Below are 24,111 nucleotides of genomic sequence, written 5' to 3'. Positions count from 1 at the left end.
CTGGAATTTTAGCATTCATGACTTCAAACTTTGGAAGGCACTGATCTAAACAACAAAAGTCTTTGATTGAGGTTCACACAGAGCTTGAGGTCGACTCAGATTTTGTATGAAAAAGTAGACTTGAGACGAAGTAGAGTCAGATTTTGTATGGAAAAGTTGACTGGACTCCATACGATATCCGACTCGATTTCGAGCCCTGCACGAGTGTCCACTTGACGCTCTGGATTATAGTCCACTTCCAGCACTAAACTAGAACCAACTTCAAGATCTATGCCTTCACATCAACATCCATCAATACTTACATTATGATCTGTATCTTCAATAACAATAAGAATAGGACTTTCGAGCTTGTGCATTTTTCTGTAAAGCGAATTTAATGAGAATCCATGAAGTGATGTACTGAATACTAATGACCATGAATAGCCTTCTGCTCGTGCGGGTAAATGTCCACAGAGTTTCTCTCTATAATTAAAAGAATGACAAAGGTTAGAAAAATACGATAAATGACATCATTTATAGCTCATACCTGTGTTCTTCACTTAAAATTTCTGTTGCTCCAATAAGTTCGGGAATGGGTACATCCTGTTCGAATGAACCAGCTGTGAATAACGATGCATTTCGATAATCATCTTTGCTCATCGACAGAACCTGTAATTTTGATGTAAAATAAGACTGTTAATTATATTTTGTGTGTGAATTTTTTATGCTGTTTTTTTTTCAAGATTATTTCTGAGTATCATTTGTGGTGGATCTGACATGAAGCTTGTTATTTAGTTTCAAATTTTTTTGTATATGAGTGAACTATGACATTTGAATGGCTTTGATATTTACAGTGCTGATTCTAAATATGACTATAAATCTTAAATTATCAACAGAATCACTAAGCAACAGCCAAAAAATGACTGAAAAATATTTGCAGAATCAGCTTTTTTTTGTATTTGGCTTTTTAATTAATTTTATCCGCATGAACTAATCAAATATTTACTTTTTTTGGAAGAATTCTGTGAATTTTTTAATTAAAAGCTTTTTTAAATAGATGCTGCTGCAGTCTGTGTACTGATAATTCACAATTGATCTTTGTTTATAAACAATTTGACTGGAGTTTAACCCGGCAGTTTATAAATTAGAACTGATTCTTGTTTGACTGAAAATTGACAAATGTTAGAAATTTTGGAATGTATTTTAAATTAAAAATTTCTGAGAATCATCAATTTTCTTCAATTTAAAAAGCTCTAATTAAGCTTAGCATGAGTTATCGATAAAATTACCACCTGCTTGAGTGGCTTATTTAGCTTACACGAGCAGCATAATTAGGTGAACCTCATTTTTTAAACAGTAAAAATGGGTCGAAAACAAAAGTCCCGAACAGACAAGGAGAATCAGAGCTCGAAGTCTACTCGAGACTTTTGTACTCCTTGTACATTTTGAGTCAACTTTGAGGACCATATTCATGAGTATGCTCACAAAATTGACTCAAAATCGTCTGTTAGTGCGTCACGGTGTCCATTCTACGTTTTACTGTTAATACGGTGACATAGCAATGCCCTAGCAAACACGTTGTGCTGTTCGGGATAAATGTGGTAAGTACTAAAGCTCGAAGTCGACTAGGATTTTGTATTGAAAAGCCGATTTGAATCGACTCGAACTCATACAAAATACGAGTCAACGCTCAGCTCAGGTTTATACATGCTCATTACAGGGTCTAGCCTTATGACCCTTTAATCATCTACGTAACCCTTTAGACCAATATTTTATAGTGGGATCCAGACCACTTATACACAGATTTATGCTAAATTCATATTAAAATTTGAAACTAAATTGTCCACTTCATTGACAGATATTTTTGAATCATCTAAGAATGTAACGTGATGAATCCTATCGATTCAACATTCAATATATTTATAATAAAGAATCCATCTAAAAGGTATCAAATGCAATTAACCACACTCAATAAAAAATCATAAACAAAAAAACTGGTTCATCAATAAATAATAGCAATAAAAATTAACAAAAATGTATGTACTCTTTTAACTAATAGTTTCATCTTCATTATGGTGTATTTGATTATTTAAGTATCTGCAGTGGTGTGTACGAAAAATAAATTCAAATAATATTGTTACTTTAGCTAATATTTAATCTAATATTAGCCAATTCTTATTTTTAAACACTTTTATTTTAAGCCAACAATTCAATTCCAGTGTTCTGATCCGTATGTAGGAACGATTCCGATTGCAGTGGAGTTTTAATTAAAATATAATCATTAAAATTTTTTTTATGATTGTTCAATAATTATTAATAATATTATTTTCGTTTTCACTGATCTCAGTTCAAAGTTTGTAAACAATAACATTTAATAAGTAAGAAGCTATCGCTTGATATTTTGCATCTGTATCAGCCAACGTAAGTATAAACTCTGAGGTAATTTTTGTTTTGTTTTGCAAATAATGGAATTTTTTTTGCTCAATTTCAAATTTTTCTTATTGTTGCTTCTGTTATTCAGAGAAAGAAGAATAAATTTCGTTATCAGCATGAAATCTCGCAATTTTTTTCTCTCACTAGCTTTTCTATTGTTAATGTTCACTTTTCATTTTAAACGATTTATATCGAACAGAGGTTCCATTTGAGATATTCTCGCGTGATAAATTCGTTACAGTTTCATTGCTATCAATTGTTATTACTTAGCAGTATCAGTTAATTAATCTGCAACACAAGCTTTCTTATGCTGTTATTTGACAATGACACAATTTCATTTTTGAATCTTTCGAGATAATGAAATTTAATTCGCTAAGCCCTTGACACTTTTATTCGGTTTGATTGCACATTTTTGAGTAAATTTGCGTAATCTCGATTTTCTTGTAAACAAAAATTGTTATCAGTTGTGGGAAAATATACTAAATCGAGGCAGGGGATGTTTTCTTTGAATCTTGAACTGAAAGGTATAGCTTATGACTAGAAGGGGTGTATTAAGGAGGTGAAGGTGGTCTAACCTCCCACACCCCGCATTTAGGAGTCAGGGGTGGTCTAACCCACTCCTCCCTTTTTGGACAAAATTCTTCAATTTGCTAATGATTTTTTTTAAACAGAAAACCTTAATTTTTTCCCAAACTGACCTTTCTGCGTAACCCCCTAATAGGTAAGATACCACTACGTCATCGAGTTGATGACACAACATCATAATGACATGATAATACCCTAGCAGCTGCTTTAGGTCTAATTTTACATCAAATTCAAATCAACCACATCGTGCCGTTTAGAAGCTTTCCACAGAAAATCCTAAAAATACCCCAATTTCATCCTTTACAATCAATTGTGCTCTATGGAACACGATATATGATCCCATTAAGAGAATGTAATGCATTCAATTAAAAGCTGTCTCAAAATGTTCAAATCATTTGTATTATTAACTACAATGCAACCGTGCATGCAACATATCTCGATATTCTAAGCAAATCGGCATTATAGAACCTCAAAAGCTCAGTCTATCAATTTGCATGTAGATTTTTATCTTACAACAGAATGAATTAAATGTTTTTTCTCTGTTCTTAAAAGCATACCTACAGAATAATTTGAAACGTGATAAAGATCCCATATTAATTATTTAAATGCGCAATTTTACCCACTAAGCAATATTTATACTTTTTTTTGCCTTATTTACCCGCGCGGGTGAATGAAAAATATGATTTTTTCACGATAACAGAAGCCTATGATTATTATTTAAATATAGTATATTAAAATTATTTATGGCAAAGTTGAAATTGCTATCTTTAATAATTGTTGGATTAAATTCGCAGTTGTAAGTTGATGCTGTGTCATTATATAGAGTAGTCTTTAAATTGAAAGTAGAGAGGCAGCAGCAGTTCAATAAAAATAAAGAGAGGTCACAACATAAAGCTACTGTTAAGAATTTGATTGAATTATCACGTGTTTAAGATCATTGAGCGGCAATACTTTTGTGATACACAACTGGAAGTTGACTTTCTATTCATTAATGTGCGCTTTGAAAGGGGCTCGATTGTATGAGCTTTTGTGGAGAATAAGCTTTGAATTTACTTTTCATTTGCAACATTGTTGTACCGCCGAAATCCTTTGAATCGTATGACATGTCATGTCGTGACGCGTGACATGTGTCGTGACACAAAGAAATCTGGACAACACTGATTTTACAGCAATCATTTATGCTGTTCAGATTGTTATATTGGACATAAAAACACCTTCTAAAATTAAAACATCCTGCGGCATCTAATAAACCTCCTCAATGTCCAATTCTAATGCACTTTATGAGTGTCAAGAAATCAGTCCTTTCATATCACATCTAACACGCTAATCATGTGAGCAAATTCATCGTTTTAGAACTCAAATAAAGAGCCTCAAGCAAGATTATTTGCTGATATCAAATTGCTTGTACACATGACAGCAAATTAAACCTAGCACGTTACTTTACACGTTATAAAAAACGAACGTTGCTTTTGTGGCGCGCGCACGCACTCAATAAGAAATTGAATAAATTAAGTATTTGTTTGAATATTTTATTAGCATCAGAAACATTTTTATCACACGCATAATTTGAAAAGTAAATTAATAGAATTGTAAAAGTAATTTATAAATTGATCAGCAGAGATCAACAAGATATAAGCAATTAAGATAGTGAATTTGAATTTGCATAAAGTAATGGACACATGTCCATCTAAGGTAAACCTAATCTCGTTCTAATGTCAAAACATATTTATCAATTACGACAATATCCGTATAAAGAATTGAATGATTTTTTTTATTGAATTTCGTATTAACATAACTGCATGTATCAATTTCAATTTGTTATAAAATGTATATATCTGCCCTTAAATGACATCCCTGCAATTATATCCAGCATAGCATTTACGTGCTTATCGAAAACTTTTATTCATCTTCTCTTAATTCCGCATTGTTTTCACAAATAATTTATTTTATTGCTATTTCGCTCATGATGATTGATTAATTTACTATGTGAAAATTTTTCAGTTACCCCAGGTATTATCATCAGCGTGCAACATTTATTCTTTAATACTAGAGCAGTATGATTTCAATCATGAAGGAAGTAAGGTCTTTTTTGTGAAGCTTGTGTAGATTAAATCACGAAATTCGTGACTTTTTATTTTCGTTTTACGATCATGACGTTGGTAAAATGGAGTTTGGAATGGATTGTGTCACAGAAAGGGCTCTGAACCTTGAATGTAATGTCGCGAGCATTGTGCGAATCCTTGTCATATAGACATCATTTTATACAATTATTAAGAAATCAGTCTAATGTGGGAAACGACCCCACTTATTCATAAAAGTGTGATACAGATTTCCGGTCTGCTGCCTAACTATTCGGATAAAGAAGCCTTACTTACGTATTGACCGATTCGCCTATAAAGGGCTCAATGCCCCAGACCCAACCCTACTCAGACACCCTTTTAATTTATATTCGACTCTAACTACAATGCATGAAATTGAATTTACGTTGTTGTACTTAAAGCTAATCTAGAATTATCCCCAAGAGTATCACCGACATTCAAATCTCAAAACAACGTAATTTCACAGCAATTTTCATCCCATTGTTCATACAAAAAATGACATAAAATTATAAATCATCAGCGATTATCTCCAATTTAAAGCAAATTCTCTGGAGAACAATTCAGAAAAACTAAAAAAATTATAAAACTAAATAGACATAAATGACAAGTGACTCTTTATGTACTTGAATCAAATCGATTGCACTATAAATTTATTTCATTGCATTTCCACTATGTTGCATGTCATGTTAAACAACGAATTATATTTTGCGTCGAACTTCACAAAGGAACTGACTTTAACATGAGAAATCGCACGACTTTTTGGAAGCGGTGTGATAATAACTTCAACAATGAAAAGAAATCAAGTTAAAATTTGTTAAATAAATATCAAAAATTTGATAATTTCCTCGGTAGTCTAGTGGTGAGTACTCAAATTTTATAATCAGCCTTAAACTCAATTTTAATAGCAAATAAAATCACCTTAGTTGGATGACATAGTGGACTTAGTAATTCACACATTTTTTTTTCGACTGTTGGAGTTACTTTTTCTTTTTAAATATGATATTGAAATTCTACAATTTAATGTTCTTGTGACTTTCAATGTTAATCTAATTAAGTTTTATTTTTTTTAATGTTCACTAATTGCTCGTTAAATTCTTTTATTAAATTATCGATTATTTCACTTATTAGAATGTCTATAGTCACTCCATTTGTCACTAATTAAACGGTAATCAGTTCCAATTTCAATTTTTGAGATTCTTTTTCACATTTTTTCCTTTGTCAATAAAAATTTTGTTATTTTTTGCTGTGCCTTTATTTTTAATAAATCAGAGCTGTGAAATTAGCACTTCAACTCTCTTCAAAAACATATGACTGAATGAAATATAAAGCTTGACAAAAAAAATATTATTTGTTATTATTGTACAACTATCTACAACACACGATATCAGTCACATTTGCAACTGTATATTTTAATACAGAGCAGTGATTTCATAGACTGTGTGAGAATTTTTTGTCGTCTTTTTTTTTATTCAGTGAGAGAATCTGCTTTATTTTGTCATATCCAATACAGTTCAACATGATTTACACGATTTTTTTCGTAACTAAAGCCACCGATAATCGTGAAATTTCTATTTGATGGGTACCGTATTTACACTAATAATGACTGAAAGTGATATCGTCATTTGAATAGCTGTCGAAAAGTCCAGATACTAGTGAATCATTTCTGTTGATGTCACACGTTTTTGATTTCAAAATGTTGTAGTTTTTTGTCGTCAAACACACATATACATTGTAGGTTATGGCATTGGGAATTTACAAAGGGCAGCCAGCTAGGGCAACTGATAGAGATACCATGGATTACAGCTGATCTGTATGGCCAGCGGGACCAGAAAGGTCTAATTACGGACGTAGAATCCGAACAACCTGCAAGCTCTGCACAATGCAAAGACACGAGTACGTCATAAGACCTGATGTACCATGCAATGTCCCTAATCACAATTCGTTTTCGCTTGATTCCGTTAGGAAAGTCATCCATCGAAGTAAATAAGTAAGTAGTCATCGTACGAAAATTAAGAGCAGAAATGTGGCAATAATAAAATCGCAAAATTCAGTCACCTTTTAGTCCCTTTTTGTAGACTTTCAATTTTAATTAAATTGATAAAGAAAATATTAAATGTGTCATTGCAAAATTCTTGTCTTTCTACATAAAAGATGACTTTTCGTCATAATGAGGTGATAATGTTAGCGCATTTTTCAAGGAATGTAATTAATCCAAAAGTGTGACTAGCTTAATATCTTTGAAAAATTTAACATCCAATGTCTAGAGGTAGTTTTATCTATGAAATCATGGATAGACTGATACCTTAGTCACCTTGTCGGTGAACTTTCATCAATTGATAGCAAATGTCGTATGGATGATGAAATATTTTGATGACAAATGTTTGATAAAATTAGCAGACAAACGATGACACTTATCGACTTGGGGAAACTAGCGCAAACAGGTAAATAGACTGCATTTAGATACCGTAGCGGTTTTTCTGTACCATGAAATGCTCTTTACTTCTTAGGGGAGGTAACCAAGACAGTAATTGAGCCAAATGGACACCACTTTGTTGTAATTTAAGCTTCACATAGGAACATGGATACAGCAAGTAAGAAGGCATTTATAGACAATATTATACCCATACCCAACCTCCAAAACCTCCCGTACGCTGACCCAATAACAAAAATTTTTTAACGATCGAACTTTAATCCGCTGATAAAATTCTTTTCGCATGCTCATTAAATTATTTCATAATCAAGCAATTTAAAGAATTTTTTTTTCAACATTTTTAGTAGGGCAATGATAGAAGATTACAATCAACAACAGTCATATATGTGCACAGTAATGCACACAATGATTGTTTATGAAAATTGAAAATTCCAGAATTAAAACGTGTTATTCACATGAATTGTGTAATAGATAATTTATTCGAGAATTTTATTTTTCCCATCATTATTGTAGAGAATAATTCTTTAATGTGACTGAATTATATGAAAATATTTGAATTTATGGCTTGGTTATGCTATTGAACTTTGGTACAATATTCGGAAAAAAATAATTTTTAATCAAATTTTTAGCTATTTATTGTAGATCATTGACATATAAAGCTTCGCTAGGATGATTCGAGGCTAATAATTGCTTAACGAGTGTGGGTGTGTCAGAACTCTCGCTCAAACTTGAAGTTATTGCTTACAGTGAGATCCGAACCACTTCATTACTGCAGTATTGCCTGTAGCCTTGCAAAAGAGGCTGTGAGCCGCGTTTCCATTACATATGATTCGAAAAGGACAGCTCTATTGAGTCTGGAGCCTATGATAGCAGGGTCGGTATTGTAACAATTAGATAACGAAGTATTAGACCATTCAGCCACCGAGCTCCTTCGACTCACTCATAAATTTGTAAAATACAATGTATTTCGCTTTGCGATGAAGACAGTCAATTACTTGAGGTCCACGTTACATTGTAAGTACATCAAATACATCAAGCTATACTTTTCATAACTCTAATTGATATAGTTATGCATAATTAAATAAATTATTGACGTCGAGTTGCTTTGATTTTTCGTCCTTTAAGTACGTTATATGACCGATTCTCAGAATAAGCTATTAAAGGAAATATTAATAAAAGGTATCAAAAGCACATTAAAAATACTTTCGATAATAACAACCAGAAGGTATAACCAAATAATTATAGCAATTTGTTCATTACAATGTATATATGATATTGGGAAATCCGTTACTGTATAAGTGATTGTACGCGATAGTCACCTAACTATTTCATAGTACTTGCTCTTGATTTTATATTATTTTTTTGGTCTACATTTCACAACATTTTTTATAAATCCCAATTGAATCAGCGATTAGCAACCCATAAGTGTCACATTTCTACCTCAAATGATTCATTTGATTACTTCATTTTATAATCAATGTCGTGAATATGCAATTAAATTTTAAATAAATGTCAATAAATCATCGATTCCGTTCTGGCTTTGAGCAATACAGTTCAACATGAATATATATGGATAGAGAATAATATTTTAATAAACTTTCAATTCACAATATTTCCATTTAATTTTTAATGACTTTATTTTTTAATACATATGCCGTCTTATTCTGAAGTCTTTTGTATTAAATACGTATATATGCACATTCAGCACGAGCAATTCATCAACGTCAAAGAAATGAACATATTGTTTACAGGACACATTACTTCCGATTCTAGATATACATGTCGTTTTACATTTAGCTGTCAGTCATTAACTTTTATTTTGAATGTAGCAGAAGCGGATTATACCGTAACAGTGACAGACACTAGTTTTAGGTACTGTTTAGGTCTTTCTGTATCATGAACGCATTTTCTCTGCCTAACAGGCATTGGTGTTTAGAGGAAGTCGAAATCTGAACAATTGTCAAGTGTATATCTTGTGATATCCTCTGATGCCGTTAGCAATCGAGGTAGCAATGTGTCGGGATAAGTACGTTAAAGGATAAAGGTTAAGACTTTTCAGAACACCTAGTCTAAAGATTAGCAACGTCACAATCAAGCTAAGGATGTTAAGTCAGCAGAATATGTACATAGAAAGTCAAAAGAAGCGGACTAGTCTGAATTTAAAGTCATTCTCTTATTCAACAATCTAATTAGAATATAACCAAGCCCATAAGCTATGCCCCTGATCTTTGATACATGACAAAAAAGATACAATAGAACTTAAATGTATTGCATTACCGGTTGAGGTTTCTCAATTCTACTTGATATGATCGATCCGTCGTCATAAACTTGAAATACGCTATATTCATTCTTCAGTCTTCGATCATCTAACGGCGGTGTTGGTGCTCGTTGCTTGCCCATAATTCTTCGTAGATATATTGGTCGTCCGAATCGATGATACAATTGCCAGCCCCATTTTCGACCGGCAAATGTTAAGGCAGCACTAATAATTATCACATATATAAACCACATTTTCTATTTATTTTTTTGTTTAGCTTAATAAAGCTTTCGAATGTTGTCAGTGTTGTGGCAAGCTTTTGTACACATAAATCATTTGTTTTACATGAAAATGTGTCTCGGCTAACGTTCTGAATAGAAAATAATTTTACACTCAATTTTTAGCGCATTTTTGAAATTTTTTTCAAAAAGGTAGCTTAATAAGACACTTTGTCTGTTCGGCTGCCGATAAAAACTTTTTAACTAGACATCGTAGAGAGCTCGGAATGGTTTTAAAAGATCAGTTCCATAAAGTTATTGCGGCGCCGGCCATTTAAAACTTTCAAATCAACGCAAAAATAGTATAATTAACAATTTTTCATTTTCATATACAACAAAAACAACAACACGTTTTTTCATTGTTTTGCAGTGTACTTCAATGTTTTTCGATGTTTTAACAGTGTTTACTGAACAAAGTTTGAAATTTTTTTGACCGTTATGTGGTTTAAATTATGAAAATCCGTTAAATGAAGAAATTCTTAAAAATCTAGTGTGATGACTTGGAATGAACTGGATCTTATTTTGTGGGTCTGGAAGTGACCTGATTCCTACTGGATCTCGTTTTGTAGGTCTGGAAGTGACTTGGATCCTACTGGATCTTGTTTTTTGGGTCTGAAAGTGACCTGGATCCTACTGGATCTTGTTTTGTGGGTCTGGAAGTGACTTATTAATCAATTACTGATCGCTGGGACAAAAATGCGCTTAAGTCCCTCGATCAATAATACGAGGACTTTTGTAATTTTTTGTATGTCTAACGAGTAGAAAAAAAAGTCACGTGAAGGTTCAGTGAACCTTTTTAAAAACACAGAAAAAACTTTGTTTACATGAAATTTTCTTATTTTTGAGTCACTTTTTATCGTCTATGACTTTATTTTAGTTCCGATAACTTCAAATCTTCAATAAAACTGCATGTCATATGATCGCTATTTCATTAAGTCAATACTAAATCCACAAGTGTTAAAACTTCTTTTTCTACTACTAGAAATATATATTTATTGCCTTATCGGCAATTTTCCCATTCACAATTTTACTAACACATTGACATGCGCATTAATGTTGCTTATTTTATTTTTATGATTGAATTTTCCATAAAATTTTATTATTTTTTTCACAAAATTTTTGTCATTTTTGATGTTTGAACATTAAATCCTTTTATTGCTTATGCTGTCTACGTGATAAAATAAGCAAGAACTTTTTAAATTCACGAATTTTAAATTTGATATTTAAGAAAACCTTCGAAATCGATGAGGTAAAGAATAATACTGAAATGATATGCGAGAGGAAATTCTCAATTTTTTTTACTCTCTGAGTGAATCTCGTCTATGTATTGACATGAGAGAGAGCACAAAAGCTCAAATCACGTCAATGTATTTGTGAGAATCAAATCTTGATGAACCTTGCTAATCAACTTTATGCTTGATAATTTCCGAAGATCTTATCAAATTTCGGACAAATTTTTTGTTTACATTCGTCGAAAAATTACTTCAATTATCAGCAATTTGCTTAGAGGATTTAAAGAATTTTTTTATAAAAATTCACACCAAATAACGAGAAAAATGTGTCAGAAGTAAATAAATAGACATACGATCGCGCGACATTTTATTGCGACTCACAAATTTGAATAATTCGGAAATAAAAGAATATTGGAATAGCCGGATACGAATGAAGAATGGAATTCGTTATTCATAGAACATTTGTTGTTATTTTGGCAGAAGATTTTGGCTTTTAAATCAATTTTTAGATCCTATTGATATATTTGAATGATAATGTTGTGTAGGGTAACTTGAACAGCAAAATTTGGTTGATCGATCTAAAATCCGGAACCAGGCTGGCTTGACTCTGTCATAGTGTTGGTGATTTTAAGTCAGAGTCACGTCGACCTGACATCAAGTCAGAGCAACGTCGGCCAGAAATTAAGTCAGAGTCACGTCGACCTGACATTAAGTCAGAGCCACTCTTTCATGATCCCGGATTTTTGTCGAATCCAGCATCAAGTCAGAGTCTTCATCGGCTTGATACCGGATTTTAGTTCGATTAACCGACTCGTAATATTCGGCCGAATTTTATATTTATTTAATATCCTTGAAAATGCCCCAAGCCTATAGTCACCCCAACTTAAGTCGCGTCTCTGTAAAACTTAAAATCACATCCAATTATCATTCTAATGTTGACAAATCGGCGACAACTGTATGAGATTAAAAATTGGAGCTTTAATAATTTACGTGAAAGTGTTAAAATGATGCTGGTTATCAGGATTTCATAATTTGACATTTACGAATGAGTCGAGTTAAATTAATTAATATACATTAACAGGAGGTGGATGAGAAAGTCTAATTAACAACTCTTTAGCTGATGATTAAGCTTTTAGCATTTTTACTTGCACTATTTTTAACTTTTTTTTAATTGAGGTCGTTCGATTACGATGTAAAAAAAATGTTTCAAATGCGTATGACTCGAGCAAATATCAAGCTGAGAAAGAAGAAGTACATTTGAAGGACCTTCGAAAAACATTCACAAAAAAAAAAAAATAAATATTACTAACCGTCTGGCTAGGTCATTTGGCAAAGAAGAAAAATAAATAGTTTTGTGTCTCACAAATTGGCAATAAAAATATTTTTTATCCGCAAAAGCATTTCATGACTATTCGCACTAATGCACTTCCATTGTGTACTTCAACTTTAGAATTACAACAATGGCTGCTTATTCCACAAAAAGAACTATACCGGTAGTGGATTAATTTACATACAAAACTTTATCAAGTTTACTTTCTATTTAAGCATACGTGCTTAATTATGATTTATTTGCATTAAGATTGTGGAAAATTTCAGGAATATATTTTGTGAATGCTAACAAGTTTAACTATTTAGCGTCAATTGATATCAAATTAGTAAGTAAGACTATTCTTCCTGAGACAGGTGCTCTTCTTGGTAGAGTAGCAGTAACTTAATTAGATAAATACAATATTTAAATGAATTTGCTTCAAGATTTTTCTCGGCGCCTTAATTAAGAATTTTTTTAGCATTAGTAGCACTTTTTGGAATCTAAATTTACTTTGTTTACCTTTGTAACGCATAAAATCACTTTATGATACTGTATTTTAAGTAAATTAATTAATTTAATTAAAAAATTGCACGAACTATTTTTACACAAAAATGAAAACATTCCAGGAAAACTGCAGGACAATTACTACGACTTCCAGAAGAATTCTTTTCCTTCCAAAAATTTTATTTTGAATTTTTAAAAACCGTTGAATTTTAAATTTTTAAAGGTCGTTAAATTTTGAATCTTCAAAAATCGTTAAATTTTAAAAGTCGTTAAATTTTAATTTTTGAAACTCAATTAAATCTTCACTTATCTCAGACTTATTTCTATCTTATGACTTATTTCATCATATTGATTAATTTATTCACACCCTAATATTACTCAGCTCATCAAACATGACCAAACAATCACAATATATGCACTTGAATATGCAAATGATGATTAATATTCAATGATTCTTTTTTGTCATGGTAATTACATCTTAACAACAAGATCTTCTTTAAGACAAAGAAATGGAAATGAGGCATTCTTTTGTTCAAGATTTACTTCATGTTATTTTCGTCTTTTTGAGGACAGTTTTATTGACACATCTGCATTGCTTGACGGATTTATTTAAGTTTTAGAAAGTTTTGCGGATATTTTTTTGGTGACTTTTGAGTGTAGAACCTTGGAATTTATTGGGAGAATTTGTGATATTTTAATGAAATTTAAGCGAATTTTATAGCCATTTTGTGATTCTTTTAAATTAAAACTATACAATTCCCTGAAAACATTTGAAGTGTTTTACTGGAATAAAAGTGTTTTTTTTGGTAATTTTTTAGTACAAAACCTTACAATTTCTTAGGAACATTTGTAGAGTTTTTATAGAATTCAAATGAATTTTAACGGTTTTTGTGATTTTTAAATGTAGAACCTTACGATTTCTTAGGAACATTTGAATTGTTTTCATTTTAAATGAAGTCTAGCCGTTTTTAATGATTTTTAAATATAAATTTTAAATTTTTTGGTTAAATTTGTAGATTTTTAGTGGAATTTATAAGGTTTTTGTGTAAAAAAAAATCAATTGGAATTGAATTTAATAAATCTTAAATTCAAACGTTTTAACCAGAATTTTACAAAATTATTGGCAATAATAAACATTTTTCTTCAGCACTATCGCATGGCTTAACAAAGCCAACATTTTTTCAGCATCGTTAACAAGAAAATTATAGGGTTGATATGATAATCGCATATCTCCTCATTATTATTAAATGATAAATAATACTGTTATTTAATGACTATGATTTTCCATTCTTTACCGCTTATTTCTCCTTCATTCATTCATTTTTCATTCATATATGATGAAGTGTAGACATCTCGATGAGAATTTTTTGTAAAATATTCACAGAAATAACAATTGGAACACATAAATTATTATTATCGTCAATTTTACATTTAATTGCGTATTTTTACATACAAGAGTTCCATTATTGTAATTATATTAATTTACCTTTGTCTTAATAAACTTTGAAAATTTCTGGAGTTTTGATTTTGACATGATGAATAAAATTTAATATATTTTTAAGAATTTCAAGCCGGTTTTTGCACTTTTTATGGTTTCTTATCACTTAAATGACTGGACTGCACTTGATTGTCGCCAAAAAATAATGTCATTCACTATCCCTTCATTAATTAATTATGCGCATTTTCATTTAATTTTATTTTTTTTTCTGTTCCTCACTGAGGAGCTCACAGACGATACTAACAGAAGATTGACTTATTTTAATAAAAAACAATAATTTTTTTTTCCTCCTTCTTCTCACTTCTTCTTTTAATCAAACACAGTAAATTTTTTAAAAAATACTGAATACAACAGAAACTTAGATATATTTACAATACACGCTACGAAAAATAAAATATAACTTCTTTTTTTCATATGTTCACCGCTCAAACAGTCGATAGTGTTTGACTAACGACTGTCTGTGAATGTTTTGCGACTATTCAAAAAAATTATTTTGTTTTCGTTTTCATTTTTTCTTAATTTTATATATTTATTTTATTTCTGTAAGTACTGCGCGTACTGCCTTAAAAATTCAATTCATTTTGTCGTAGACTTTTTGTCAATTTAAAGTTTTTTTTAATTCAGCTAGACGACTGTGCTTTTAATTTACTTAGACACGGTCATTTCTTCTTAGCCATTTCAATTTATTAATTACTAATCGAGTGACGAGATTTATTTACATTTGGAAGTACTGTAGTTTGATCGTTGCCACTTTTTTGATTCGGATTTTGTTGGTGTTTTTTGAATTTAAAGGAATTGAGGATGTTTAATTTAGAAAAAACTTTTCGAGGTGGGTCAAGGGGTTTGCAACTATGAATTTTGAAAATTTCTTCCCAAACCGTTGATTTTCGATTTAAAAAGTCTAAAAACGTTGATTTTTAATTGTAAAATTCCACAAAAATTGGTTTTTAATTTGAAAATTTCAAAATTTGATTTTTAAGCTACAAAATTCCAAAAAAGTTGATTTTCAATTTAAAATCTTGAAATATGTTGAATTTCAATTTAAAAGCTTAAAATTCGTTGAATTTCAATTTAAAAATTTCAAATTCTTTGTTTTTCAATTTGAAAATTCCAAAACCGTTGATTTTTAAGTTTCAAAATTTAATAATTCCAATGACCCCTGAAGTTATCTCACAATTTTTATACCTCAATATTACTCAATTCTATTGTCACTTGCGGTTAACTTGTGGTTATTACGAATTATTAATTTTATTTTCAAGGCTGACAAAAGCAAAAAATTAATTATTTGCACTTATCAGCTTCAAAAAATGCTCATAAAAATATTAATTCACTCTCAAAAAAAAACTATTTTTATTTACCTCAAAGCTATTAATATCATCGACCATTTCAAAAAATATGAATATCTGCCTCAACTAGTTTAGAAGTTTATTAACTTATTCTTCTTCTTTTTTTATCTTCTCTTTGTGGAATTTTAACAACCTCTGTTCGAACGTCTTTAACAATTTCTAGTAAATTCCACAAATTTTCTTATGAATTCCACACTTAACGACTTTAACGCACTTATTATTAATTAATTAACTGCATTAAATCTCATAAAACTTAATTTTTTTTTGCAACATTTTAACTGAGTTTCATGTCGAAAAAAGAACGCACTTAAATAAATAAACGTGTTTATAAATAGAATTTGAGTTGTACACAATCGGTTTGTATTTTTCTCCTCTGCAAGACGTGAACCAGCAACAACAACAAAACAAAGTATTTCTCTCAATTAAATTAAATTCTCATCATGTGTTTATGGATCAGTTGAGTATATTTTTTATGAGAGTATCTCAATAATGTATGAGTACAGCATCAATATGTTGGTACAATATAAACATATTACATAGAAAGTTAGGTTATGTGAGTATATTTTTTTATTGGAAAAATTAAAAGCTTTTTTTTTAGCGGTGCAAATAAGTTTATCATATACATATGTATAGTGCAGTGTAGACATAAAAGCATTCAAGTATTTATCGATATATTTTTTTTTAGCTGGGAAAGACTTTTTCTGTATTAAGTATGTTTAATTAAGGATCTGTAAGTCAGGTTGAAGCAGAGTTGCTTAAGAACAGGCACCTGGCACAGGCAAAAACCGTAAAATTCCTTGATAATTTGTATAGAATTCTTACAAAACATTACAATTTCATAATAATGCGCATGGTTTTTCTCATAAAACCATGCAAATTATCAAAAAATTGTACGGTTCTGTAAGAAAATCCATACAAATTATTGAACAATTGTACGGTTTTTGTCTACACCCGTCTACACTTTCGATAATTTGTATGGTTTTGTGAGAAATACCAAGCGCATTATCAAGAAATTGTACGGTTTTTACCTATGTCAAGTGCCTGCCTTGCATCTCTGAGTTGAAGAACTAGAGTAGCAAGAGTTCGTGTATATTTAAGCAAATATATATATATCAGATAGGATAGAGATTATTATATATAAAATTAAACTTCATCTATTAACGCTCTATTGGTGCAGTCAACAGTCATTTCAACTAAACATAATCAATAACTTAAATAAAGGAATGTAAAGAAACTTAAAAATAAATAACAATTTTGAATTTTGAATATTAAAACGAGAAATAACTTGCATAAATTAACATTTTTCTAAAATAAAACAAAAAAAGTAGATATACAACAAAGAAGATGGGTGATGAGTGGATACTGTTACTCAAAAAATGTTTAAATATTCATACAGCAATCTGTCATGATGATGAATTTGTGTCGGACACAGAAAAAGTTATAATTAGTCTTAGAAGCATTCAAAAAAATAAAATTCTTTTTTGAAAACCTCGGATGAAATTTTGTATTATTCGTGAATAAGATTCGAACTTATGATCTTTAGGATTCTGACTGACAAGGTTTGACTTAAGTTCTCAAACCACTGATTTCGCTAACTTTTAGAATTTAGAAATGGCAAAATATCAATATTAATATTGATTAAGTAGCTTTTGATAAAAAGGATCGGTATTTTAAGTCTTCGACTGGATTGAACCAATTGGTATTAAGATGCCTAATTTAAAATCGAATGACATTGTTTTTAGAACTTTTAAGCACAACGGTTAATTTGTGCCTATTGATTTGCTTTCGTTGACAGCAAAACGAAATATTTTGCCAAGAATAGTATAAGATTTTAACGACTTCCGTGTAAACAACTTGACATCATGTTTGGTTAGTTTTGGTGTTTTGTTGTTTGATTATTGAGTATCAGACCTAAAGAACATTCTTTGTCGCTATCAAGATCGGGGTTTCGTTGGAAATATCAGATTCTTACTCGAAATCACAAACAAATTTCAATTAAGAGCACGAAGTCGACTCCGATTTTGTATGAAAAAGGCGACTTGAGTCATTTGGACTCAATCTAGAATTCAAGTCGACTTCGAGTTCTATTTCAATTTCAATCCCGAAAATTTTCAAGGAACGAATCTTTGAGACCGATACGACATGAACGACATAAATACGAAAAATAACAATTTACACGGAATGTCCCTTAGAAAAAGTCATTAGTCGACTAGAAGTCTAGTCATTAATCAGAAATTATGTCAAGTTGTCAGTTTGGCCTGTTTATTTTCAGATATCAGGTTTTAAATTCTAATATTAGGATTCTAAACGTTCACTAAATTTGTCTCGCGTTGTGTAAAATCATTGAATAATCAAATAATTCTGAAGTATGAAATATTTAATTCATTTTTAAGTAACAATATCCTCTTCAAAAATCTAGGGTTCGCCCAAGAAACGCAGGTCTGCATTTAAGATGCACAAAACCTGCACTTTTCGACTGTACCTTAAAGTTAACCAGAACTTAAAGTCAACTCCGATTTTGTATGGAAAAGTTAACTTGACTCGAATTTTAAACGAATTTTATATGAAGTCGTGTAGATTCAACTGACTTTTCTATACAAAATCGGAGTCGATTTCGAGCTCTGATATGAAATATAAGGCATAGTAAACTTCGAGCTCTAGTTCATCCATGACTGCAGACCTGCAATTTCAAACGAATCCTCGAAAAATCCCCATCAATCTTGTCCACATCATAACTCCTAATTAACTTTTCCCAAATCATATAATTTCTCTATGAGAAAAACTCAAAAAATAATCCACACTGTCTAAAGTCATTCACATCTAATTGTTCCATAAATGTGTTTTCATCTCAAATCATAAGTAAAATTAAAATTTGTGTGCAGTTGAAATGCAAAATTTTCTAAACGAGAAATTCTTACAGTAAAAATTTTACATCACAACTAGCCATAAGACATAAGAAATGGGAAAAAAATAAAGAAAAGCTCATAAAAGAAGCCAACAATTTTAATTCCACAGTTGCAAAACAGGCACCAGTCATAGACAAAAACCATACAAATGTTTGATAATTTGTATGGTTTTATGAGAAAACCGTACAAATTATCAAGAAATTGTACGGTTCTCTTATAAAACCATACAAATTCTCAAAAATGTTCGGTTTTCGCCTGTAACAAATTCCAGTTTTGCAACTCTGATTTAAACATTTTTTTTTTGTCATGAATTTATATCATCTAACATCCAACAAAGTTCAAAAACTAAATGAAAAATAAAGTTAATTAAGTAAAATCATAAAACGTTCATTTTGATCATCTACTAGGTTTCTATTAGGAGTGTTAACTTGTTGAAATTTTTAAATTTAAATCTATGAAAATTAAATATTTTTGTTTATTTTTGTAGTCTTTTTTTGCATTATTTTTTAAGTCTCTAACCTCTTCTAATTCATTTCCAGCTTGAGTTTTGATTATATTGTACGTTTTTACGAAAGGAGCCTTTAACAGCTGAGTTACGTAACGGATTAATTTTTATTTAATAACAAAACGTTCATTTATTATTTCGTAAGAGAAAATTAGAAAGATAATAAAAAAAATGAAATAAGAAAAACACACTTTTAGAGAAAAATATTTCTTTTTTTTTTACGGATTTTTTGGTTTTGGGAATTATTGTGAAAATTTTGTATGAGATTCATATTATGAGTACCTGCATGACTTTTGTTGTTTTGTCCTGATATCAACGGGTTATCATGCAACTTAAGATCGTAGGACATGGGTTCGAGTTCGAGGATTAAAGTGTAAGGATACACAAGATATGATTAAGTGATATATCTAAGCCATACAATATCAATACCAGAGAAATTGGCTTCAAATTATCGAAATACTTTTGTAGTGTCAACTCAGTGAGAAAGAATGCTCAGTAGCGCGAGTAGCTAGCTCAAGTTACTGAGCATTCACACAATGAGTGGACTCTACAACTCTTCAAACCGAAGCTTTGGATTTAATTTGATTTAAATGATCAAAATGTTCAAAACCAACTAACATAGATAAAAATAATATTGATCAGTTCTGAAGAGTCCTTAAATTGTCAAAATTGATTGAAGGTATGAATTGACATCAACTTTCTTAAATATTATCTTTTGAATACCATAAGTCGGTTAATCGATTCAATTCCGGCATGAATTTCATGGTACTGAATGTAAACCGAATCCAGCACAGTTATATAGCCGAATTCAAACCGAGTCCACCGCCTGTCAGGCACACCGGTTTAAAACCATATTTTTGATCGATTAACTGTCTTGGTTTTTTGGATTTGACCACTCTATCCAATCCCCATTAGAATCTAACAAAATTTTCACAATAAACCACATATTCAACACTTTTGGATGAGGGAATCATTTTAAAAATGCTTTAATAAGAGGGGGAAAAAAATTTCACTTCATAAATCATTTCAAACGAAATTTTTCCTTTTACGGAATCAACTCACCTCCCATGATTCGCGAGTATATTCACCAATCTCTTCGCCGATGTCGAGCCCATCCTAAACATTAAAAATAAGATAAAATGTCAGAAAAATTCACATGTTTGCATTTTAATTTCTTTAAATTAACATTTATGGCCGATAAACTTTAAATATACATAAAAATTGATCTCACCTTGCTGGACGTTCTGTTATTCGTCCATTCAGTATCATGCTGAATTAGCTCAAATCCACGTGCCTTTATTGCTTCTTCGTCCAATTCACCATAGAGCTGTGGTACCCAAGCACCTATGAATCTATAAAGTTCATCAACCCTAGACGGAATCAAGCAACATGTCAATTAATTAATCAGTGCCTCTACCTTAATCATCAATACTTACTTATTTTTAGGAATACTAAACCAATATTCAGGACGAAGCTTATTTTTGCCATATGACATAACTGTTGTTGGTAGTGGTGATGGCTTTCCAGCTGGACGTCCCATTCGTAATCTTAAATACATTGGTGGATCTTGACATGCACGAGCTGGCCGCGGTATAAGTTCTATTTGTTGCAAAAGACGAGATTAAAATTGAAAAATGGAAGAATTTAGTAATTTGGATCGTAATTTCTGATTAAGATTGGCAATTTGATTAGTTGAGGAGTTTTGAGGATAGCTCGTAGTCAACTTTGGGACCGTTCAGGTATTAAGTTGCAATAAGTTAATTTATCCCTCTGCTTATCTCCCTAAACGCAATAAATGAACGGTCTCTTGAATTTTAAATGACTTTTCTATTGAAAATCTGAGTTGACATCGAGCTCTACTTTGGAGTTAAAGTCGAATTGATCCGATTTTGTTGTTTAAAATGTAGCTTTGACGTGAAGACATTCCTAGCAAAGGGTTTGAAGGAAATCATGTGTAATTACATATGAAATCGGTTTCTAAGACGAGGGAACAGTCAATCTGTCAGTCTTGACGAGCAGTATAAGTGAGTTAATCGATTCGAAATCCAAAACCAGACCTGCGTGGTTCTGGCATGATTACGGTTAATCGATCCGAAATCCGAAACCAATTTAGCGTCACTATTGCTTGATTAAGGATTTAAAACGAATTATCATTAAGTTTGAGTCACGCCGGCCTGTGGTCGGATTTTCGATCTATTAACCAATTTGTGCTACTCGGGAGTGAAAATGGTTCAAATGTTGAATTTTGAGATTAACAATCAAAAGCATTCCTCAAATCTGCACCCAAAAGTAGCTCAGTACCCAACAAACGGATCAAATCCAAATTTTAACTCCAAAATAAATCCTCAAATATAAATTTTATTTATATTATTCCAAAAATATCTCCCCTTAATTTCATAATCAATCAATAAAATTTTTATGAGTTATAAGCAAATTTGCATACAAAACATTTTTCATAATGACATAACAATGAATATATATAAAAAAGCTCATAAATCGTGCATTAAATAAGCTAAAAGCTTCTTGCGTCATCACATATCCATCATAAAAATATTATTTCATACAATTTTGATGCAATATACCTAAAAAATATTTTCACGACTGGATATATATTGTGTGACAAATGTTCAGTACAAATGTGCTATATTTAAACTTTTTTTCTTGTTGCTTTTTCAAAAACTAATTAGCAAAATTTAATCATCAGCAGACTTTTTTTGTGAAATGCAAAAATGTGGATGCATTAATTATTGCCACAAATGCCTCGTGAGTGATAAGCAAGCTGTCAGTGTTGTTTGGTTGTGAGCGTGTATGTGTTACATGTTAAGACATTCAAATCACAAAATTAACTCAGTCTACAATTAAATTACTGACAATCTTCATGCATTTGAGATAGTTTTTGTGTTGAGTACGTTGACACCAAAATTAGATATTATTAATGTTTACTGAATACGACACAAAATATGTTGTGTAAATAATGAAAAAATTATTGGAAATGAAAAGCTCGAAGTCGACTTGATTTTTGGATGAAAAACTTTAAATCCATACAAAACCCAAGTCAACTTCCAGCTCTGGAAAAACATAACTGAAGTTAAATGGAACTTAATTTTTTTTTATTGCGAATAAATAATGAGGGAACTGATGACTAGAGGGATAAAGGGAATAAATTGAAAATATCCCACAAAAAATTATGAAATTTTAAGACTTGGTAATATCAAAAAGCAGGAAACAAAGTGCAGGTTTCTCACTTGGGTAGGTAGGGTTAGGGATTTTTTTGGGAAGATTTGAGAAGAGTTAAAAAGGTTTAATGGGAAGAAGCTCATTATGACGCGGATCTAATGTCTGTTGTGGTAAGCATTTGTGAATCCTTGTCATATAAAAACATTACCATGTAATGATCAGCAAATCATACAACAAACACTCTATGTAATGAATCCTTTGGCTGAAATCAAACTCAGGTCTGCACAAATGAGAGGAATGGTTTATTGATTAAGCTCTAGGCACCCACAGAGGTCTTACTATTACACTGGACATAGAATCTTTTTTCATCTTCTTTTTCTTAGAATCACAAATGGCTCCAGTTGACTTCAAGCTCTACCTTAAACTGTTCTGAACAGCACATCGTGTTCCTAGAACAGCGCTTCGTCGTTGTGTTAGCAGTAAGACATGAAGTTGCCTCGACGACACTGTTTTAAGCCTATTTTGTGATGAAAAATTTGGTTTGCCACATTATGCCGCTGTCTTCCGGTGTATATCATGAAATACATTTGAATGGAATTTGCAGACATATTACAAGGATAAGGATCGTGGAAATTATGAATTAAAGCTTCAGAAATTATTGATGAGTGATTAAAGGAAGTTTGATTGTCAAATCAAGCAAGTTAATCACGCCAAATGAGAAACCAGATTCACAATGAAAAATCATAATTAAGACAAATGAAAATCGATACTATGTGATGTGACACCAATTATGTTGAATACTTTAAGATATATAATAAAGTATAAAATATGTAATTTTTTATGATAATGTTGAACACCTACCAAGATTTTCGAGTTGTGGAAACAACGGTGCCTTCACTAGAATATTATTTTTTTGAGTCATATATTATTTTTTTACTGAATTATGTGTTTGTATGTTCCTTATAATAAAGTATTTTATGTCTTATGATTGTCTTGCTTTTTGTTAACAATAAAAATTTTATAAACATTAGAAAGAAATGTTAAATTAAAGAAAAAAGAAAAATTTCTAACAGAGATTGTGCCTGTGCCATGCAGGCTAGTAAAGCCTTAAATTTTGTTAATTAAGAAATTTTTTTTTAATAAATTAAAAATCAAAAGAATTTGAACTAAATTAGAACGATTTTGCCATGCCAAAGTGTTGTGGAATTTTTAATGTGCTTAACGTAAACTAGGATTCGAAAATGAAGATTTAAAGTGCATTTTTAACAGCTTTTTAATATTGACTGGTTTGTGTCTTGGATCAGATTTGCAATACAGCTACCGGTCACAGGCAAAAACTGTACAATTTCTTAATAATGCGCACTATCAAGAAATTATACAGTTTTTGTCTGAAAGATGCCTATTTTGCAACTCTGTCTTGTATAAATCTTAATTATCCAAGTCCCAAACCTATATTATTCCCACCTCAAGAAGTTTTTCTTGAATTTTCCTTCAATTAATATCAAAATTTGAAACTTTTAACATTCATTCTAGCTCAAAAAAGTGGCAAGAATGCATTAACAGCTCCTTAAC

General features: G+C 30.9%; 1 protein-coding gene across 10 annotated transcripts in view; it reads right to left on the bottom strand.

Annotated features, from left to right (window-relative positions):
* The window catches only part of mtd (TLD domain-containing protein mustard), a 95,461-nt gene that overhangs the window by 2,099 nt on the left and 69,251 nt on the right, over positions 1-24,111 (bottom strand). For 7 of the 10 annotated variants that reach the window (XM_070653842.1, XM_070653843.1, XM_070653844.1 and 4 more), the window contains 6 exons: positions 23,401-23,436; positions 20,799-20,961; positions 20,594-20,732; positions 20,425-20,478; positions 527-648; positions 303-462 (listed from right to left, as the gene is read on the bottom strand). In XM_070653842.1, coding sequence (XP_070509943.1) covers positions 303-462; positions 527-648; positions 20,425-20,478; positions 20,594-20,732; positions 20,799-20,961; positions 23,401-23,436 — 674 coding nt within the window. The remainder of the gene's footprint in view (positions 1-302; positions 463-526; positions 649-20,424; positions 20,479-20,593; positions 20,733-20,798; positions 20,962-23,400; positions 23,437-24,111) is intronic. The other 3 variants (XM_070653847.1, XM_070653841.1, XM_070653846.1) reach the window with 1 other exon arrangement.

The sequence above is a fragment of the Chironomus tepperi genome, unplaced genomic scaffold, assembly GCF_022539635.2.
Source record: "Chironomus tepperi strain 1889 unplaced genomic scaffold, CSIRO-AGI_Ctep_v1 contig_73, whole genome shotgun sequence".
Lineage (NCBI taxonomy): Eukaryota > Metazoa > Arthropoda > Insecta > Diptera > Chironomidae > Chironomus > Chironomus tepperi.
This window is presented reverse-complemented; position numbering and strand designations above follow the sequence as displayed.